The sequence below is a fragment of the Anguilla rostrata genome, chromosome 5, assembly GCF_018555375.3.
Source record: "Anguilla rostrata isolate EN2019 chromosome 5, ASM1855537v3, whole genome shotgun sequence".
Lineage (NCBI taxonomy): Eukaryota > Metazoa > Chordata > Actinopteri > Anguilliformes > Anguillidae > Anguilla > Anguilla rostrata.
This window is the reverse complement of record NC_057937.1, coordinates 63,132,004-63,147,836: the sequence shown is the minus strand read 5'-3', so window position 1 is coordinate 63,147,836 and position 15,833 is coordinate 63,132,004. Positions and strand designations below refer to the sequence as shown.

The 15,833-nt window shown below is 44.4% G+C and overlaps 3 protein-coding genes across 23 annotated transcripts in view; 2 read left to right on the top strand and 1 right to left on the bottom strand.

The window, feature by feature from the left end:
- LOC135255915 (CD276 antigen homolog) overlaps positions 1-3,481 on the top strand; it is a 105,574-nt gene extending 102,093 nt beyond the window's left edge. For all 20 annotated transcript variants that reach the window (XM_064337717.1, XM_064337714.1, XM_064337713.1 and 17 more), the window contains one exon: positions 301-3,481. In XM_064337717.1, coding sequence (XP_064193787.1) covers positions 301-857 — 557 coding nt within the window. In that variant the 3' untranslated portion in view covers positions 858-3,481. The remainder of the gene's footprint in view (positions 1-300) is intronic.
- Positions 3,482-5,155: 1,674 nt separating this feature from the next.
- Positions 5,156-7,598, bottom strand: LOC135255927 (sperm protein associated with the nucleus on the X chromosome N2-like). 2 transcript variants are annotated; one of them, XM_064337758.1, is made up of 7 exons: positions 7,111-7,598; positions 6,859-6,919; positions 6,691-6,729; positions 6,553-6,591; positions 6,302-6,340; positions 6,014-6,052; positions 5,156-5,360 (listed from the first exon to the last, which is right to left on the bottom strand). In XM_064337758.1, exons 2-7 carry the CDS (start codon positions 6,910-6,912, stop codon positions 5,307-5,309), a joined length of 264 nt encoding a protein of 87 aa, XP_064193828.1. In that variant the 5' UTR covers positions 6,913-6,919; positions 7,111-7,598; the 3' UTR covers positions 5,156-5,306. The 2 variants fall into 2 exon arrangements, 1 of the variants encoding a protein (XP_064193828.1); XR_010330316.1 differs by lacking the exons at positions 6,014-6,052; positions 6,302-6,340.
- A 1,938-nt stretch (positions 7,599-9,536) lies between these two features.
- LOC135256192 (uncharacterized) lies at positions 9,537-15,522 on the top strand. Its single transcript, XM_064338034.1, has 6 exons — positions 9,537-9,618; positions 12,043-12,119; positions 12,842-13,018; positions 13,554-13,671; positions 13,864-13,948; positions 14,485-15,522. The coding sequence occupies exons 1-6, from the start codon at positions 9,537-9,539 to the stop codon at positions 14,561-14,563; spliced, it is 618 nt and encodes a 205-aa protein (XP_064194104.1). The 3' UTR covers positions 14,564-15,522.
- The last annotated feature ends 311 nt before the right edge of the window (positions 15,523-15,833 follow it).

Here is a 15,833-nt window from a genome sequence, read left to right as displayed (position 1 = left end):
TGTGTTTATTTTTTCTTATATTACTTTTAATCAATGGAAACATAAAAATAGTTCATAATTTACAGAAATATTGTGTAATGTACCTCGGATTTGCTGTAAGATGACACCAGTAATATTTAGGATGCCATAATTTGCCCTGTATTATTTTTACCTTTTTACATGAAAAAGCTGACTGCTTGGTAATGTTTCTATATCCTGTAAATATGCATGAAAATATAAAATATGCAAATATGTAAATGAATTCCCTGCCCTCACTGTCCACGCACCCCAGACCATCACTTTCTCCCTGTTCTCTCGTAGGCCTGCCTCGCTCTGTAGCAGATTCAGGACTCCCTGCAGGAGCAGTGGCTGGGATCGTATTGCTGGTGTTGGCGCTGTTAGCAGTCTGCGTTGTAGTCTGGAAGTACCGCGCGAAGTTCAGCAGACCCCCTGTATCTGTGCCTGAAACCCAGCCTTCTCACCCCGTACCCTGTCTCCCTCTGTCCGAGATCCAGACTTCACCTGCCGAACCCCGTCTATCTGAGCCTGAGACCAAGCCTTCTGACCCCGAACCCCGTCTATCTGAGCCTGAAACCCAGCCTCTGATGCCTGAGACCCACCCTCTGATGCCTGAGACCCAGCCTCTGATGCCTGAGACCCACCCTCTGATGCCTGAGACCCACCCTCTGATGCCTGAGACCCAGCCTCTGATGCCTGAGGCCCAGCCTCTGAGGCCTGAGGCCCAGCCTCTGATGCCTGAGGCCCAGCCTTTGATGCCTGAGACCCAGCCTCAGATGCCTGAGACCCAGCCTCAGATGCCTGGGACCCAGCCTTTTGACCAGAATGAAAAGCTGGAGAAAGGGGATGGAATCCTGTAGAGCCAAAGACCTATGACATCACAGAGTGAGAAAGAGAGAGAAACCGAGAAAGCGAGATAAATGGATATTTTTACTTTTGTATAACAGAAGTCATTTTCTGACACTCACCCCATTTTCACCCCAACCCATGACATCAGCTGTCCCTGCTGACTGTTCCTTCTGGTAGTCCGGCTTCCAGTTCACTCCCATTCATTACTCCCTGAGCTGACCAGAGGAGGATGGGTTCCCCCCTTGAGCCTGGTTCATTCTAAGGTTTGTTCCCATCTGCCACAGGGAGTTTTTCCTTGCCACTGTTGCCTTAGGGTTGCTCCTGTGGAGGGTTTAGGCCAGTGTTGTTTGACCATTGTTTGTGAAATGCGCTAAATACTTTTTTTATTTGATTTGATTTAATGTTCTGTTTGTGGTCCTGGAGACCCCAGATAACGTTGTTTTATCAGCTTGATACTGTCATGGGTATGGGGTGTAGTGGCCTTGTGCTGCCACTAGAGGGCACCCAGCATCTGGAAATGCTTCATTTGTTTCAGGTGTTTTGATTTCCACCTGGGGAAGTGCCTTTATTTAGCATTGACTGACCAGCAATCAGCGCTTCTGTGTCAAACCTCTTTTACACAAAGCCAGTTGGAGAATTGTGTTGATTCTGTGTCCTCTGTTTTTATTTTGAGATCAGTCTCAGGGTTTGGTATGAGAGCTTCGCCTCTGTATCACTGGTCCCTTTCTTTTCGCCCTGGTTTGTAACGGGTAGTTTTTGGTTTCTCGAGCCAGTTTTGCGGCTGGACAGGTTTGTCCTTCGGAGTCATTTTTACTCCGTGTTTTCTGTTGGTATACAATCCTGTGTGTGCGGGAGTTTCTCTCCCAAGGATCTTATTTTTTTGTGTTTTAGTTTCGGGTGTTCCCTTTCCTTTGTCCTTCGGGACTTGGTGGCTAACGCTTCCTGTAGCGTTAGCTTTTCGTTCCCCTGTATTAGTCGCTTCTGGTTCTCCGACGCCCCCCACCATTACAGATACTTATTGATATTTCCTAATTTCCTGAGAACAGCTAATGAGCAGGATTTTGATTGGGTGGCATCTTTTAGGAGTTCTCAAAATTGCATGTAAGTTCTGTTTAGTTTCTGTTAGCACTTATGGTGCTTTTGCCTTCTCCGCTCCTTCAGCCTTAGCACCTTGCAGGGTTAGGGACCTTTTAGCAGAGGCAGCAAATCGACCCCAAACATAAATTACGCAGTTGTTTTGGGAAACAAAATAAATATTTATTCTTATATAGCCCCTATAATATGTGAAACATGAAATATTTCCATTTTTGGTGCAATAATATTTCTTCATGATCACTCACTTTTTTCCTCATCTCAGTTTGTGTTTGTGTCTGAAGAAACATTCGGGGCAGAATCTGCCAGTTCTCCTGGTGCATTTTTGGCATACATCAGTAATCTTTTTGTGTTCCTTTTCTTTGTCTTAGTTTGTATGTCTCTTATCTACTTATGGAGTAGCAGTCTTTATTGGTCTTTCTTTGTAAATAAAACTACCTATCCTTAGTTATAGCCAACAGTCATATTGTACCATGATGCACTGAAAAGGGAAAACAGTTTATCTAAAGTACGTGGTTTGCATATACACTGAACAGGGTGTGCATCTCTGCGAGGACCAGTCAGTGTATTGGCCTTATAGACGGTTTAGAGGTAGCATCGTAATACGGGTTACTCACTGGGCATAGTGATAGTTTCACTGACCGGAAGTGCAGCTGCTCCGGGACAGATGTTAATTTCAGTGTCCAGAGATCCTAGTATTACTTCATGCAAATAGGAAATGGGTCATAGTCTGGGATATTTAAATGGTCTCACTCACCAGATGGAGTAATCTTAGTTAGGGCTCCCTGTTTCAGCTGTTAGTTTTGGTACCTGGACAAAGATATTTTCCAGGTTGGAGTTGATTATTTGTGGCACAGAAACATTATTTGCAAAATTCCCGGATGAGTAGCACCTTTACCTGCCAGGATAGAAGGTCTTAGTGTCAGGGAACAATTAGATGAATGCCTGGCAGCAGTAGATAGTCTTGCTCTCTGGGGTACAAATCTTGCCATCCATTATTTCAGCACACCCCAGTGAATACATGTATACGCAAACCCGTACTCACACGAACTTCCACATTACAGGTTAATGGAGTCAGATAAACTTGTTTTCCTCCCTGTGCCCATGTCTGCATCTTTACAATGTGTATATTTCCTATGATCAATGTTGTTTACAAATTAAATAATGTGAACCTCCTATTACAGGCAATTGGCTGATGCTCTGCTACAGCGCAACTTGCACAAGTTTTGTAAAAATATAAATAAAATACAGTTGTAAAAATGATTTATAATGCTGAAATAAATTTTGAAGACTTTAAAAAAAATCAGTAATTCTTGAGATGAGCTTATTTGAAACACTTTTGGTTTTAATTGATAAGCCAGGTTTCTGTTAATCACAGTCTGAACTTTTCACATATTCCATGGCTTTTCTTCATTTAAAATGTTAAAGTTAAAGTCAATGTACACCTTTTGTAAGTAGAATAGAGCAACTATGTCAACCCAAGATAAAGCATATCACATCTTCCTAATGCAATTCATGATGTCATAAAACTCCTTTTAAAATGCATGTCTTCCATGAAAATATACTTTGCTGAAATTAAATAGAAATGTAAAAATACCCCAGTACCTGAGCTTGTGCTGAACATCATAAAGTAAGGATTTCATCTTGTATAACCATATAGGCTACCTAGCTGCTTTACGCGTAGAATTTTTTATCTGCTGAACATATTTATTAAAAAGTACGTTTGAATTTAGTCTGGCCTCTCAGAAACTGGCCTGTAAGACAGTTGGGTGAGATTTCCTGGGCGAGCCACACGGAGGGAAGGGCCATTTTCAGCAGGCGATGCAAAGCGGAGCTCCTGTCCCAGGTGACCCGGGTCTGGAGAATATTCCCGTTGGGGGAGAGGTGCTTTGCTGTACTCCTGTCCCAGGTGACCCGGGTCTGGAGAATATTCCCGTTGGGGGAAGGGGAATATTCCTGTTGGGGGAGAGGTGCTTTGCTGTACTCCTGTCCCAGGTGACCCGGGTCTGGAGAATATTCCTGTTGGGGGAGAGGTGCTTTGCTGTACTCCTGTCCCAGGTGACCCGGGTCTGGAGAATATTCCCGTTGGGGGAGAGGTGCTTTGCTGTACTCCTGTCCCAGGTGACCCGGGTCTGGAGAATATTCCCGTTGGGGGAAGGGGAATATTCCCGTTGGGGGAGAGGTGCTTTGCTGAACTCCTGTCCCAGGTGACCCGGGTCTGGAGAATATTCCCGTTGGGGGAGAGGTGCTTTGCTGTACTCCTGTCCCAGGTGACCCGGGTCTAGAGAATATTCCCGTTGGGGAAGAGGTGCTTTGCTGTACTCCTGTCCCAGGTGACCCGGGTCTGGAGAACATTCCCGTGGGTATTCTCTGAGGCGGGTTCTGTGGCACTAAAACAGAATATCCGGTTGCGTTAGCCGGGTCGGGCTCATGGAACACCCTGGCGTAGTCGCCTCTGCTCTGATCAGGTGAGAAAGGTGCACCTTCCTTTCCTTTTCTTTCAGTGCATCCTGCGCAACATAAAAACCTGAGAATTAAGTGCTCTGTACAGCAGGGGCTGTAGGTACTGCAGGCCAAACCAGTCATTTTTGGACGGCGCTAAGTGTCTGAATGTCACACCTGGCTTTTGAAAGGTTCGACAAAATGACAGGCAGGTAGCATATTCCTGGGAGACCACATGATCGACTGAATTAAGATGGGGAAAAGAAAATCCCTTAGGCTGAGGCCCTGTCCACACGCATACGGATTTTTATGAAAACGTAGTTTTTTTCCCTCCATTTTGGCCTCCCGTCCACACGAAAACAGCGTTTTAGGTCACTGAGAACGAAGCTTTTTGAAAACGCCTTCCAAGGTGGAGATTTTTCAAAACTCCGGTTTCTCCGTCTTCGTGTGGACAAGAAAAACGGAGCTTTATGAAAACGCTGACGTCATGACGTCAACTCGCGCATCAGTTACCATGGCAATTGGTGTATTGCGCATACGGCAATCGTAGCGTAGCGATCTCCTGTGGACGGAGATATTTTTTAAAACGCCGGTCGTGTGGATAGGATTTTTTTTTTTAACGGAGGCGTAAAAAACTGTGTTTTCAGAAAAATCTGTATGCGTGTGGACAGGGCCTAAGAAACTAAATTTCTGATATTCACCAATGGTGAATTGGCAATATGAATAGTAGACCGTGCATTAATTAATCTCAGGATGCAAGACAATAAAACAACAATTTGCTGATCATAATCAAGTTCATCTTTAATTTCCACTTTTTTTATTTGTTTCACATGCATGGTTGTTTACACCGTCCTGCGTCAGCTGTGCAGATTGCCTCTTGAGATGCACTTTCATTTTTGCGACCTTCTTCTCTTGTAGGCGGCTTCTCAATGCAGGTTAGATCTGATAGGAATCATGGCTTTGTGCTGATGAAGATTCACCTGCCCCCCCACCCCCAAAAAATTGCATTAAATAAATAGCATAATTTACATGTGCATCACTGAATCCCTACATTATAGTAAATGAGAGGGACTTCAGCTGTGTCTAACTAAACCCTATTCCTGGGTTTCAGCATTCAATACTTTTACATTACAGGCATTTAGCAGACGCTCTTATCCAGAGTGACTTACATTGTGTCCAGTTATACAGCTGGATATATACTGGAGCAATGCAGGTTCAGTACCTTGCTCAAGGGTACAACGGCAGTGTCCTACCAGGGAATCGAACCTGCAACCTTTAGGTTACAAGACCAACTCCTTAGCCATTATACTACACTGCCACCCAACACTTGGGACCTCTTCAGGTAACTACTGATGCAATATCAGCACAAATCTACACAGCGTAAACAAGCCTGAAGTGAACGGGAGTTAGAGTGAACCTGGCATATCCTGTCAAAAAATCATCTTTTATTTAGAAACATTTAATTGATCCAATAGGCCAAATGTGACAAAACACACATCTACGCCACATAGGTCAGGTGAATCAGGTGAGTCAGAGTCTGGAACTGCTATGTCCTGGACAAAGAAACACGTCAAATCATTTCAGGTGACACAACTGTTCTCCCACATCAACAAAGATTATAGAAGCCACACACCTCAGATGAACTTGAGTTAGACCCAGAATCCAGGTCCTCCTGTACAAAGAAACATGTCATATCATTTCAGCAATATTACAGGCTCCATCTTGGATATTTGACCCCATGAGAAGGCCTAACATTGAGCTCCACCACCCAAGAAAATCTAATGTTCTAACGTATTTTTTGAAGTCCCCTATTAGTTAGTGCCCTTGAAATTGTCCTAACCCCTCCTCTCCCCCTAACCTCCCCCCTTGGCCAGATAACACCTGTTCTCCCACATCTACAAAGATTATAGAAGTCACACACCTCAGATGAACTTGAGTTAGACCCAGAATCCAGGTCCTCCTGAGCAAAGAAACATGTCATATCATTTCAGCAATGTGATAGGCTCCATCTTGGATATTTGACCCCATGAAAAGATCTAACATTGGGCCCAAGAAAATCCTACGTTCTAACATATTTTTTGAAGGGCCCTTGAAATTGTCCTAACCCCCCCACCACCACCCCCCTGAGCCAGTTAAGACCTGTTCTCCCACATCTGCAAAGAAGCCACGCACCTCAGATGAATTTGAGTTTGACCCAGAATCCAGGTTTTCCTGTACAACAAAAAAATTGCCTAAATTATTTAAGCAATGTGACAGGCCGGATGACACAATTTGACTCATTCATCCACAAAGCTTGAAGAAGCCACACACCTCAGACGAATTTGAGCTAGACCCTGAATCCTGGTTTTCCTGTACAAAGAAACATGTCAGTTCATTTCAGTAATGTGACATGAATCTCCTCCCAAAAAACAAATATTTATTCTTTTTTTTTTTTTTTAAATAGTGTTTGCAATAGTTTGCAACTGAGGAAAAACCTACTGCAAATACCAGGCTGGTTCCGAGGAGACACAGCAGAAAGATGGAGAGCTTCATGTTTAATCTGGAGACCAAGGGAAACACAATACAAAACAATAAGCAATTCAGGCCAGTCATGGTCTTTGCATTTATTTCAGAAAAAAACAGATGTGTTGCTTAAACACATTCTAAAAATGAATTATTTGCGATGATAAAATGAATTACCTACAGTGATACTAGCCAGGTGTAAATGAGTTCTGTTAAAGTCAGACTTACCTGTTAGCCCAAATACGCGTTCACCTCTTTGCTGTTAGCCCAAATACACCTTTACCTCTTTGCTTTCAGTCCAAATATACCTTTACCTCCTTGCTGTTAGCCCAAATACATCTTTACCTCTTTGTTGTCAGCCCAAATACACCTTTACCTCTTTGCTTTCAGCCCAAATACACCTTTACCTCTTTGCTTTCAGTCCAAATATACCTTTACCTCCTTGCTGTCAGCCCAAATACATCTTTACCTCTTTGTTGTCAGCCCAAATACACCTTCACCTCTTTGCTTTCAGCCCAAATACACCTTCACCTCTTTGCTGTTAGCCCAAATGCACCTTTACCTCTTTGCTTTCAGCCCAAATACACCTTTACCTCTTTGCTTTTAGCCCAGATACACCTTTACCTCTTTGCTTTCAGCCCAGATACACCTTTGCCTCTTTGTTGCAGTACTCAGAGTCCAGTGCTGCCACACAGAGAGCCAGATCCAGACTGCCTTACCATGAGGCATATTCCAGATGAAACTGACGCATCCTATTTGCATAGGACCAAATCAAGCCGGAGAACCTGTCTTTCATATCGCTGACTCCCAAGTTCACAGCCTGAGCAGTTCTCCACTTTCGGGTGAATCCATTACTGTGACCATTTTTACAACAGCGGCTCGTAAAATTCACAACTTCAGAACTGTGTTCAATAATATTTTGTGTGGCCATGATAATTATCACTGTGCAGTGTCTATAACTGTTATGTGCTAATGTTGATTATCTGATGATACGTGCTTATCACGTTCCCTGTGCAGCATTTGGTTTGGCTGAGTGGGAGGAATCGGGTTTAGCATGAATTGGGACAACGTAATTTACTTCCTTATGTAAAGTTGGTGTTTTATTGTTGTTGCAATTTATGGCAATGTCTGATTTGTTATGTTCACTTACTTTTGACATCCATTGTGCTTATATAGGTTCACTGACTGTAAAAATAAGACAGATGCACTAAATAGAAATAACCTCCTTCACTGGTTTTGAAATGGAAAAACCTGGGTGTGTCTTCCACATTTGAAACTTCATCTTGTGCCCACATATGGGCTACACCTACCCTCACCAATGGCAGGGTGTGACAGCTACAGGACAATAAGCCCATAAATCTAAGAGGTTGATCGTCAGTGTTTTAAATATCACAGCTTGACCAGTGCAGCACAGTGAGGCCCTGTGTAGCACAGTGAGGCTCTGTGCAGCACAGTGAGGCCCTGTGCAGCACAGTGAGGCTCTGTGTAGCACAGTGAGGCCCTGTGCAGCACAGTGAGGCCCTGTGCAGCACAGTGAGGCTCTGTGTAGCACAGTGAGGCTCTGTGCAGCAGAGTGAGACTCTGTGTAGCACAGCGAAACTCTGTGTAGCACAATGAGACTCTGTGCAGCAGAATGAGACTCTGTGCAGCACAGTGAATCTCTGTGCAGCAGAATGAGACTCTGTGCAGCACAGTGAGACTCTGTGCAGCAGAATGAGACTCTGTGTAGCACTGTGAGACTCTGTGCAGCATAGTGCAGGTGATGGCTGAGGGCCTCATTCCTACCTATTTTATTTTGATTCATTTTCAGTTTTTCAAGATCAGCTAAAACATACTCATTCCACAATGACACAACAATTTTTCAGTTAATTAATTGGATTTTATATGAACTTTCCTGAATCTTAATGGAACTGACCCCAAACACTTCTTTTTTGTACCAGGCAGGTCAACTAAAACTTCAGTTCTAATCAGCAATGATGACCTGGTGAATAAGTGAGGTTAGGGAACACAAATGGGTTTGTTTAGCTAATCAGATGCAGGCAGACATTATTATTATTATTATTATTATTATTATTATTAGTTTAGTTTATATGAGGTTTAGTTTATATAAGTTAATATTTATAATTTATATATTTTAGCATTTATATTTTTATAATTTAAATTATTTAGATTTTTTAATTTATTACACGCCTAAAGAGAAAAAGAGATACTATTTGATTGTTATGGTGACACTCGGTGAACTTGCAATACTGCAACTTAAGTATAGCAAAAGTATCAGTAGAATAAATAGGCCTATTTTATAAGCCATACCTAGATATACTGTGCATTATATATACATTAGACTATTAGTTATTAATTTATTATTGGTCTTATTATTATTATTATTATTATTATTATTAATAATAATAATAATAATAATAATAATCGGTTATATAAGTAAGAACCTGCCAGCACGAGCACAAAACAATCGGTGCTATCTTTAAAAAATGAATTTTACTTAGCGGCGCACCGGTATTCCTTTTTTCTAGTTAAATACTTGAATGGGACTAGCGCCTGTTGTGACGTCACATAACGATAACGTCGGATAATGGAGCGAGTATATTATGCAGAATCATAAGCGAAGCGTCATTCCATCATGCTGGCACGCTGTGGGTATGGCGTCCGTTTTGAGTGTACTCGTTTTACTTCTGCTGTGGCTCGGCACGCAGCTGCCGTGCAAGGCCAGCCAGTGCTACGGTAAGTATAACGGACTCCGGCAGTTGTCGAACTACGTATCGGTTTGCTGGTGGAATGCCAGACGTCCGTTTTTCGAGGAATAGCCGGTCAAACTGTTTATACATGTCCAGTTAGTGGTCCCGACCGTGGAATGTAATGTATGGTACGAGTAAGTCATGGGAGAAATTTACCGTAGTATATAGGCCTAATGAATTCGCGTGTCAGTGATTCACGGGTCAAACGTCGGTTGCCGAGGAGGCAGGCAAACCAGCAGTCGAGGTAAAATCGCCAAACGGTGCCACGTAATTCAAATCAGGCTGGCGAGATTCCAGTGGAAGATATTAATTTTTCAAAAATCGCATGATTGTGTGGAAGGCATGTCCTTGCTTTCCACTGATATTCGCCTCACTTAAGATTGCTGGGGGGGGGGGGGGGTGCTTTCAGAAACACTTGATATCTAACCATCCCTGTCTATTCCATAGTACCAATCTGTGGTGCGAAGTCCAACGAGGCCTGTGATTATATTGCTCTAAATTTCTCCTCCGGAAAGTGGACAGCGTCCTGGGCTGAAAGGGTGAGCATGCACCATTATTATTATCATTTATGATTATTATAGTTTGCAACTAGCAATGCAATGTTGCTGGTAATTAATTATGACATTTTTTTTATTGTTTTGGCTCTGTACTCCTCAATTTTACTTTTGTAATCAAACAACAGTTGAAATGGAAAAACCTGGGTGTGTCTTCCACATTTGAAACTTCATCTTGTGCCCACATATGGGCTACACCTACCCTCACCAATGCCAGGGTGTGACAGCTACAGGACAATAAGCCCATAAATCTAAGAGGTTGATCGTCAGTGTTTTAAATATCACAGCTTGTCCAGTGTAGCACAGTGAGGCCCTGTCTTTGGAGTTTGTTATTTGGTGTTTGTCAACATGAGGACCAGAATTGTGCCAATGAATGTTAAGGAAGCAATTATGAAGCATAGCAGTAAGGATAATAAAATAAAGGGGAAATAAGGAAAAAACAGAGACATAGGCTCACCAAAACCAATGGTTTGGAACATCATTAAGAATTAAGAGAGCACGGTGCGCTCAGAAATGACACGGCAGAACCCGGTAGGCCAAGGACATTAATGACTGAAGAATTCTCGCCATAATGAAGAAAAACCCCCGAACAGCTTCCCAACCGTTCTGAAACACTCTCCTCGAGGCAGGTTTGGGGATGTGTGGGACGTTTGGAAGCCACAGGTACTGCCTCGCCTGTCTTCATCGATGATGTAACTGCTGATATGAATGAATTCTGAAGCTTACTGAAGCACCTTATCTGCTCAAGTTCAAACAAATGTCTCCAAATTCCTGGTTTTCACCACCGAGGTCTTCCTTGGCTTGCCAGGCATCGAGGTCTTCCTTGGCTTGCCAGGCTCTTTGTCATTTCTGAGCTCACCAGTGCTGTAATTTGTGTGGTGAAACTACGCTTTTAAATACGCTTTAAAAGCTGAGACTCTGCACTTGAACCAAATGTGAATTGATTACAAATCTAAATGTGAGTAGGTTAATCAATTATGGCGTTATTATATGCTATGTATATATATATATGCATATACATATATATACACATGTGTGAATATACTCATACACTCTATACATGGCTTTGTAAGCTACTCTGCATGAAATGGTCTGCTAAATGCCCCAAACATAATTGTAATTCTATGCTCTTCATATGCATGTGTGCGTCATTTCAAAAATGATTTGTTTCCAGAGCTTCCGAAGACCGGAACATATGTGTACCCCCCAGCAGATAGAGATCTTTTTGAAAGGATTTCCTATCTTGGAAACGTCTTTCAAAACACTGGGGTTGAATGTGAAGAAAGGTGAGCCAGTCTGGTACCTTTTTAAGGCCTCTGTTCCAGTGTGTTAATGCCCTGTTCGTTGTGTAGCCTGTCCAGGTGTTATGGCTCTGTTCCAGTGTGTAGTTCAGGGTCTCTCGTAGCCTGTCCAGTTGTGTGTTAGGCTCTGTTCCAGTGTGTTGAGGCTCTGCTCCAGCGTGTTGAGGCTCTGTCCGGTTTAGCTTGTCAGCTTTAAGGCTCTGCTCCAGCGTGTTAAGGCTCTGTTCCAGTGTGTTTAATGCCCTGTTCCAGTGTGTTAAGGCTCTGTTCCAGTGTGTTAAGGCTCTGTTCCAGCGTGTTAAGGCTCTGCTCCAGCGTGTTAAGGCTCTGCTCCAGCGTGTTGAGGCTCTGTTCCAGCGTGTTAAGGCTCTGCTCCAGCGTGTTAAAGCTCTGTTCCAGCGTGTTAAGGCTCTGCTCCAGTGTGTGAGTGGGTCCCACAGCCCTGCAGGGTGACTGGCGGTTGGTCCTGGCGTCGCCCGGAGGAAGTGAGGACTCAGCTGGTGACATCACTGATCTTAATTTCGGGTGCTCTGCCCCTGCTCTCCCCGGGTTTAGCGGAAGCGGACGGGAATTCCACCTCGGTCCCCGGCCCGCTCCTCCTGCGGCAGTACCTGCTTGCCTGGGTCAAATGGGTGAGTGCGTCATATTTCCTCTCATCAAACTTCAGATCAATCTTCAGCATTCTTGGAATGGTAAATGGTAAATGGACTGCATTTATATAGCGCTTTTATCCAAAGCGCTTTACAATTGATGCCTCTCATTCGCCAGAGCAGTTAGAGATTAGGGGTTAGGTGTCTTGCTCAAGGACACTTCGACAAGCCCAGGGCGGGGTTTGAACCGGCAACCCTCCGACTGCCAGACAATCGGTCTTACCTCCTGAGCTATATCGCCCTATATCGCCCTCCAGCTGGAAATAGCTTTAACTGTGTAGTTTAACTGTACATTCTCACAAATTGCTTGGTGTGTAGAACCAGACACAATAGGAGTGGTATAAAGGGGGGGAAGTCGCTCTCACTCAAGCAGATGTGCAGTACAGCCTCCACTCTCTCTCTTTTCCTGCTTTCACATTTCTCCTCGTCCTCTGTACTGTTTCTGTGGCCTCTTCTCTGTAAAGAAACACTAAGCCTACGCCAGTGAAATGGATTCAAAATTATCATAATTGCAAGAGTCAATTCAATTTGATTCTGTTAATATAAATTAGATTCAAATTAATTTATTGCAACTGAGTTGATCTGGGGACTGGTTTCGAGATGGGCTCTTGACTGAACCCAGGTTTAGAGATGGGCTTTGACTGAACCCAGGTTTAGAGATGGGATAGGAGGGGTTTTGACACAGGTGCGTTGTTATGTTGCAGGTGATGGAGAGTGTACCGGAGGACTGGTGGCCAGGGTCTGAGCTGTCCTTGTGGCTGACGCTGACCGGCATGGCTGTACGGACAGTCCTGGAGGTGCTCATTTACCTGGCCTCTAACTGGGAGACGGTCCGCTCCATCAGGAATATGCTCCAGACCATCACCCAGAAGCTGGCCACTGTGAGTCTTGGTTCTCCAGATTATTGCCCAGAAGCTGGCCACTGTGAGTCTTGGTCTCAGCATAAGTGATGTTTGCATTTTGGGGCTGCGACAGAACTCAGTGGCTTGCAGCCAGCCCACCCCTCACATTCAGGCCCTGACAGTCAAATGTTAAATGGTGGCGCACGCAAAAACCACAGCTAACATTTATAAACTCACACTTTCAGTCTTCAGTCTGTTTTTTAAAAACCAAGCGTAAGCACATCTTCGGAAATAATTTTAAGATCACGTTTAAAATGAAATCCAAGACTTTCGTAAAAGAGGCCCCAGATCACGATTAAAAGCGCAGAGGCTATTATTTTATTTTAAAGCATGTTAAAATAAGACCACATGGACATCAGTCCATTTTCGTTAAAAACCCTTTGGGGGAGTGTTGCTCTACTTCTAGTGTTTTCAAACATCATTCCCCCCCTGCTCACACACACACACACATACACACACACTCGCAGGTAGTGTTACACATGACTGGCAGCTGAGGTTTGATTGTGTCTTTCAGATTGGAAGGGTTTTCTTCTGGGTCACTGGGGGCGTGAACGCCCTCTACTGGTGGGTCAGAGGACATCCTCGTCCGAGTAGTGGGACAATTCCACAAGATGTAAAGGTCGTGCTGGAAGGTACGTTGCACCAGAGAGCAGTTCTTAAGACGTTGTGGCTCAATCTGTGGGCTCCTGCTGTTGTGTATTAAAAAAAATTTAAAGGCAAAAAAATGGCATAAAACGGCAGGTGTGTTAGTGGCTGTGGACAGGACTGTCTGCAGGGGGCCTGGATGCAGCCATGATGACAATCACAGCTCCTTCCTCCCGTAGAGAAAATCAGAACTCTGGAACTCCAGGTGGAAACCCTGCAGAGGACGCTAGCCGCTAAGGAACAGGAGCTGACAAATTCACAACCGTAAGTACAACCGCACGGTGAGCTACAACCCACGGTGAGCTACTGTAAGTGTGGAGCAACTTTCCTCATTCAGTCTGGAGGTCTAGACTCAATGGCAGTCTTATGCAGAGAGCTGAAAAGCCAAGTTCACAGGCTACACCTCAGTATTAATATTTAATAATAAAAAACTGAACCCTTCTCTACATAACAGATGGTGGAACTTGTATAACTGTGCCTGTACCTATCTCTTGCTCTTATGGTGTTTGCGTACCATGTGAAAACCCACTTCCAGCTGAAAAAGTATCAGATGCTGGTCTGCTCTTAACCCTTTACAGTGTGAGATCACAAACATGGGATTAGAGCATTCTAATGGTGATGTAACAATCACTGCCGGCAATTGAAAGCAGTGGAGTTCTAGAACACTTGACTTTTGAATTTTGAAAGGAAAAAAAACATTCCAGAAAACGTACCCTTTCAAAGTGTTAAACCGTAGTGCAGCGCTGATAGGTTGTGAGAGGGAAGAGCTGAGCTGATTTTGCTGATGTTTTCTGAAGCAGGAATGCGCCTCTCTCGAAGAAGGAGGGAAGTGGCAGACGGAGAAGACGAAAGAAGGGCAAAAACAGAAGGAGCGGTTAAATGGTAACAGTTCACAAGCGCTGCAGCAGTGAGTATGGAGTACAGTGACATCCCGGGGGATTATGGGATTGCTGACGTGGTGTAGCAGTGAGAATTGAGTACAGTGATGTCTCAGGGGGATTGTGGGATTGCTGACGCAGTGTAGCAGTGAGTATGGAGTACAGTGAAGTCTCAGGGGGATTGTGGGATTGCTGACGCAGTGCAGCAGTGAGTATGGAGTACAGTGACGTCACAGGGGGATTGTGGGATTGCTGACCCATGAGTATGGAGTACAGTGACGTCTCAGGGGGATTGTGGGATTGCTTAACGCGGCAGTCGCGTGCTCTCCACCTCCTGCGTTAGCGCGCTCGTGGCCTGTAGGCGCGTCGCGTGGAGATATGACCCTCGACCCCACAGGTTCCAGTGCGGCCGTGTGGAGCCGCAGGATCGGCTGCGCGTGGACCAGAGGCACGGCTGGTGACTCCATGCTGGGTTTGAGGAGAGCAGAGGGCGGTTCTAGGGTCCTAGGGTTCTAAGGTTCTCATGCCCAGGTTTCTGTCAGGACACAGACGGGGTGGGTCCAGGAGCCAGAGCTGTTCTTTAACTTCTGATTTCTTATGCTGCTGCTTTTATTTCCAAATATTATTTTTAAATGTAGTTCAGCTTCTCTAGCCTACCGTTAGGACCCATATTTGCTCTTGAAGTGAAACTTTTGCTGCCATTTTAGGAGCAGAGAGGGAATTTTCCACAGTTTTGTCTTCCTGCCACGTGGAGCAATTCGGCAATGCAATCTGGCTATTTGGCGTTCTGCAGACAGGAAGTCTCTTTCTTTGTGGTTTTTCGCCCTCTCAAGAGCAAATCCTTCACCGGGGGAATAACTGGGTGCAAACTTCTCTAAATCTAACATGTCCTTCACTGCACACAAAATCTGTCTGGGCCAATTACATTACAAATATACACTAAAATAAATGTACATATTTTTTTTTAAATGCCCCAGAAGTGGGTTGCCGGGTGGTTCATCCGGTAAAGGCACCGTTCTGGCGCATAGGCGAGCCCCACAGTCACAAATCTGGTGCCAGTGCTGACTGACCAGTGGCCCCGTGGGGCATCCCGTGTTGGTGAATGGGCTGGTAAATGGGCTGCATTTATATAGCACTTTTATCCAAAGCGCTTTACAATTGATGCCTCTCATTCGCCAGAGCAGTTGGGGGTTAGGTGTCTTGCTCAAGGACTGACATGCCAGGCGGTTGAACGGCACCCTCCGACTGCCAGACAATCGGTCTTACCTCCT

Excerpts from the sequence above, each read along its gene's own strand:
- LOC135256192 (XM_064338034.1), top strand. The coding sequence starts at position 9,537 with ATGGCGTCCGTTTTGAGTGTACTCGTTTTACTTCTGCTGTGGCTCGGC. Across the intron at positions 13,672-13,863 it reads TGTAAAGGTCGTGCTGGAAG|AGAAAATCAGAACTCTGGAA; the intron begins GTACGTTGCACC and ends TTCCTCCCGTAG. Across the intron at positions 13,949-14,484 it reads GAGCTGACAAATTCACAACC|GAATGCGCCTCTCTCGAAGA; the intron begins GTAAGTACAACC and ends TTTCTGAAGCAG.
- LOC135255927 (XM_064337758.1), bottom strand. The coding sequence starts at position 6,912 with ATGAAGCTCTCCATCTTTCTGCTGTGTCTCCTCGGAACCAGCCTGGTA. Across the intron at positions 6,592-6,690 it reads CTAGCTCAAATTCGTCTGAG|GAAAACCTGGATTCTGGGTC; the intron begins GTGTGTGGCTTC and ends TTTGTTGTACAG. Across the intron at positions 6,053-6,301 it reads CTAACTCAAGTTCATCTGAG|GAGGACCTGGATTCTGGGTC; the intron begins GTGTGTGACTTC and ends TTCTTTGTACAG.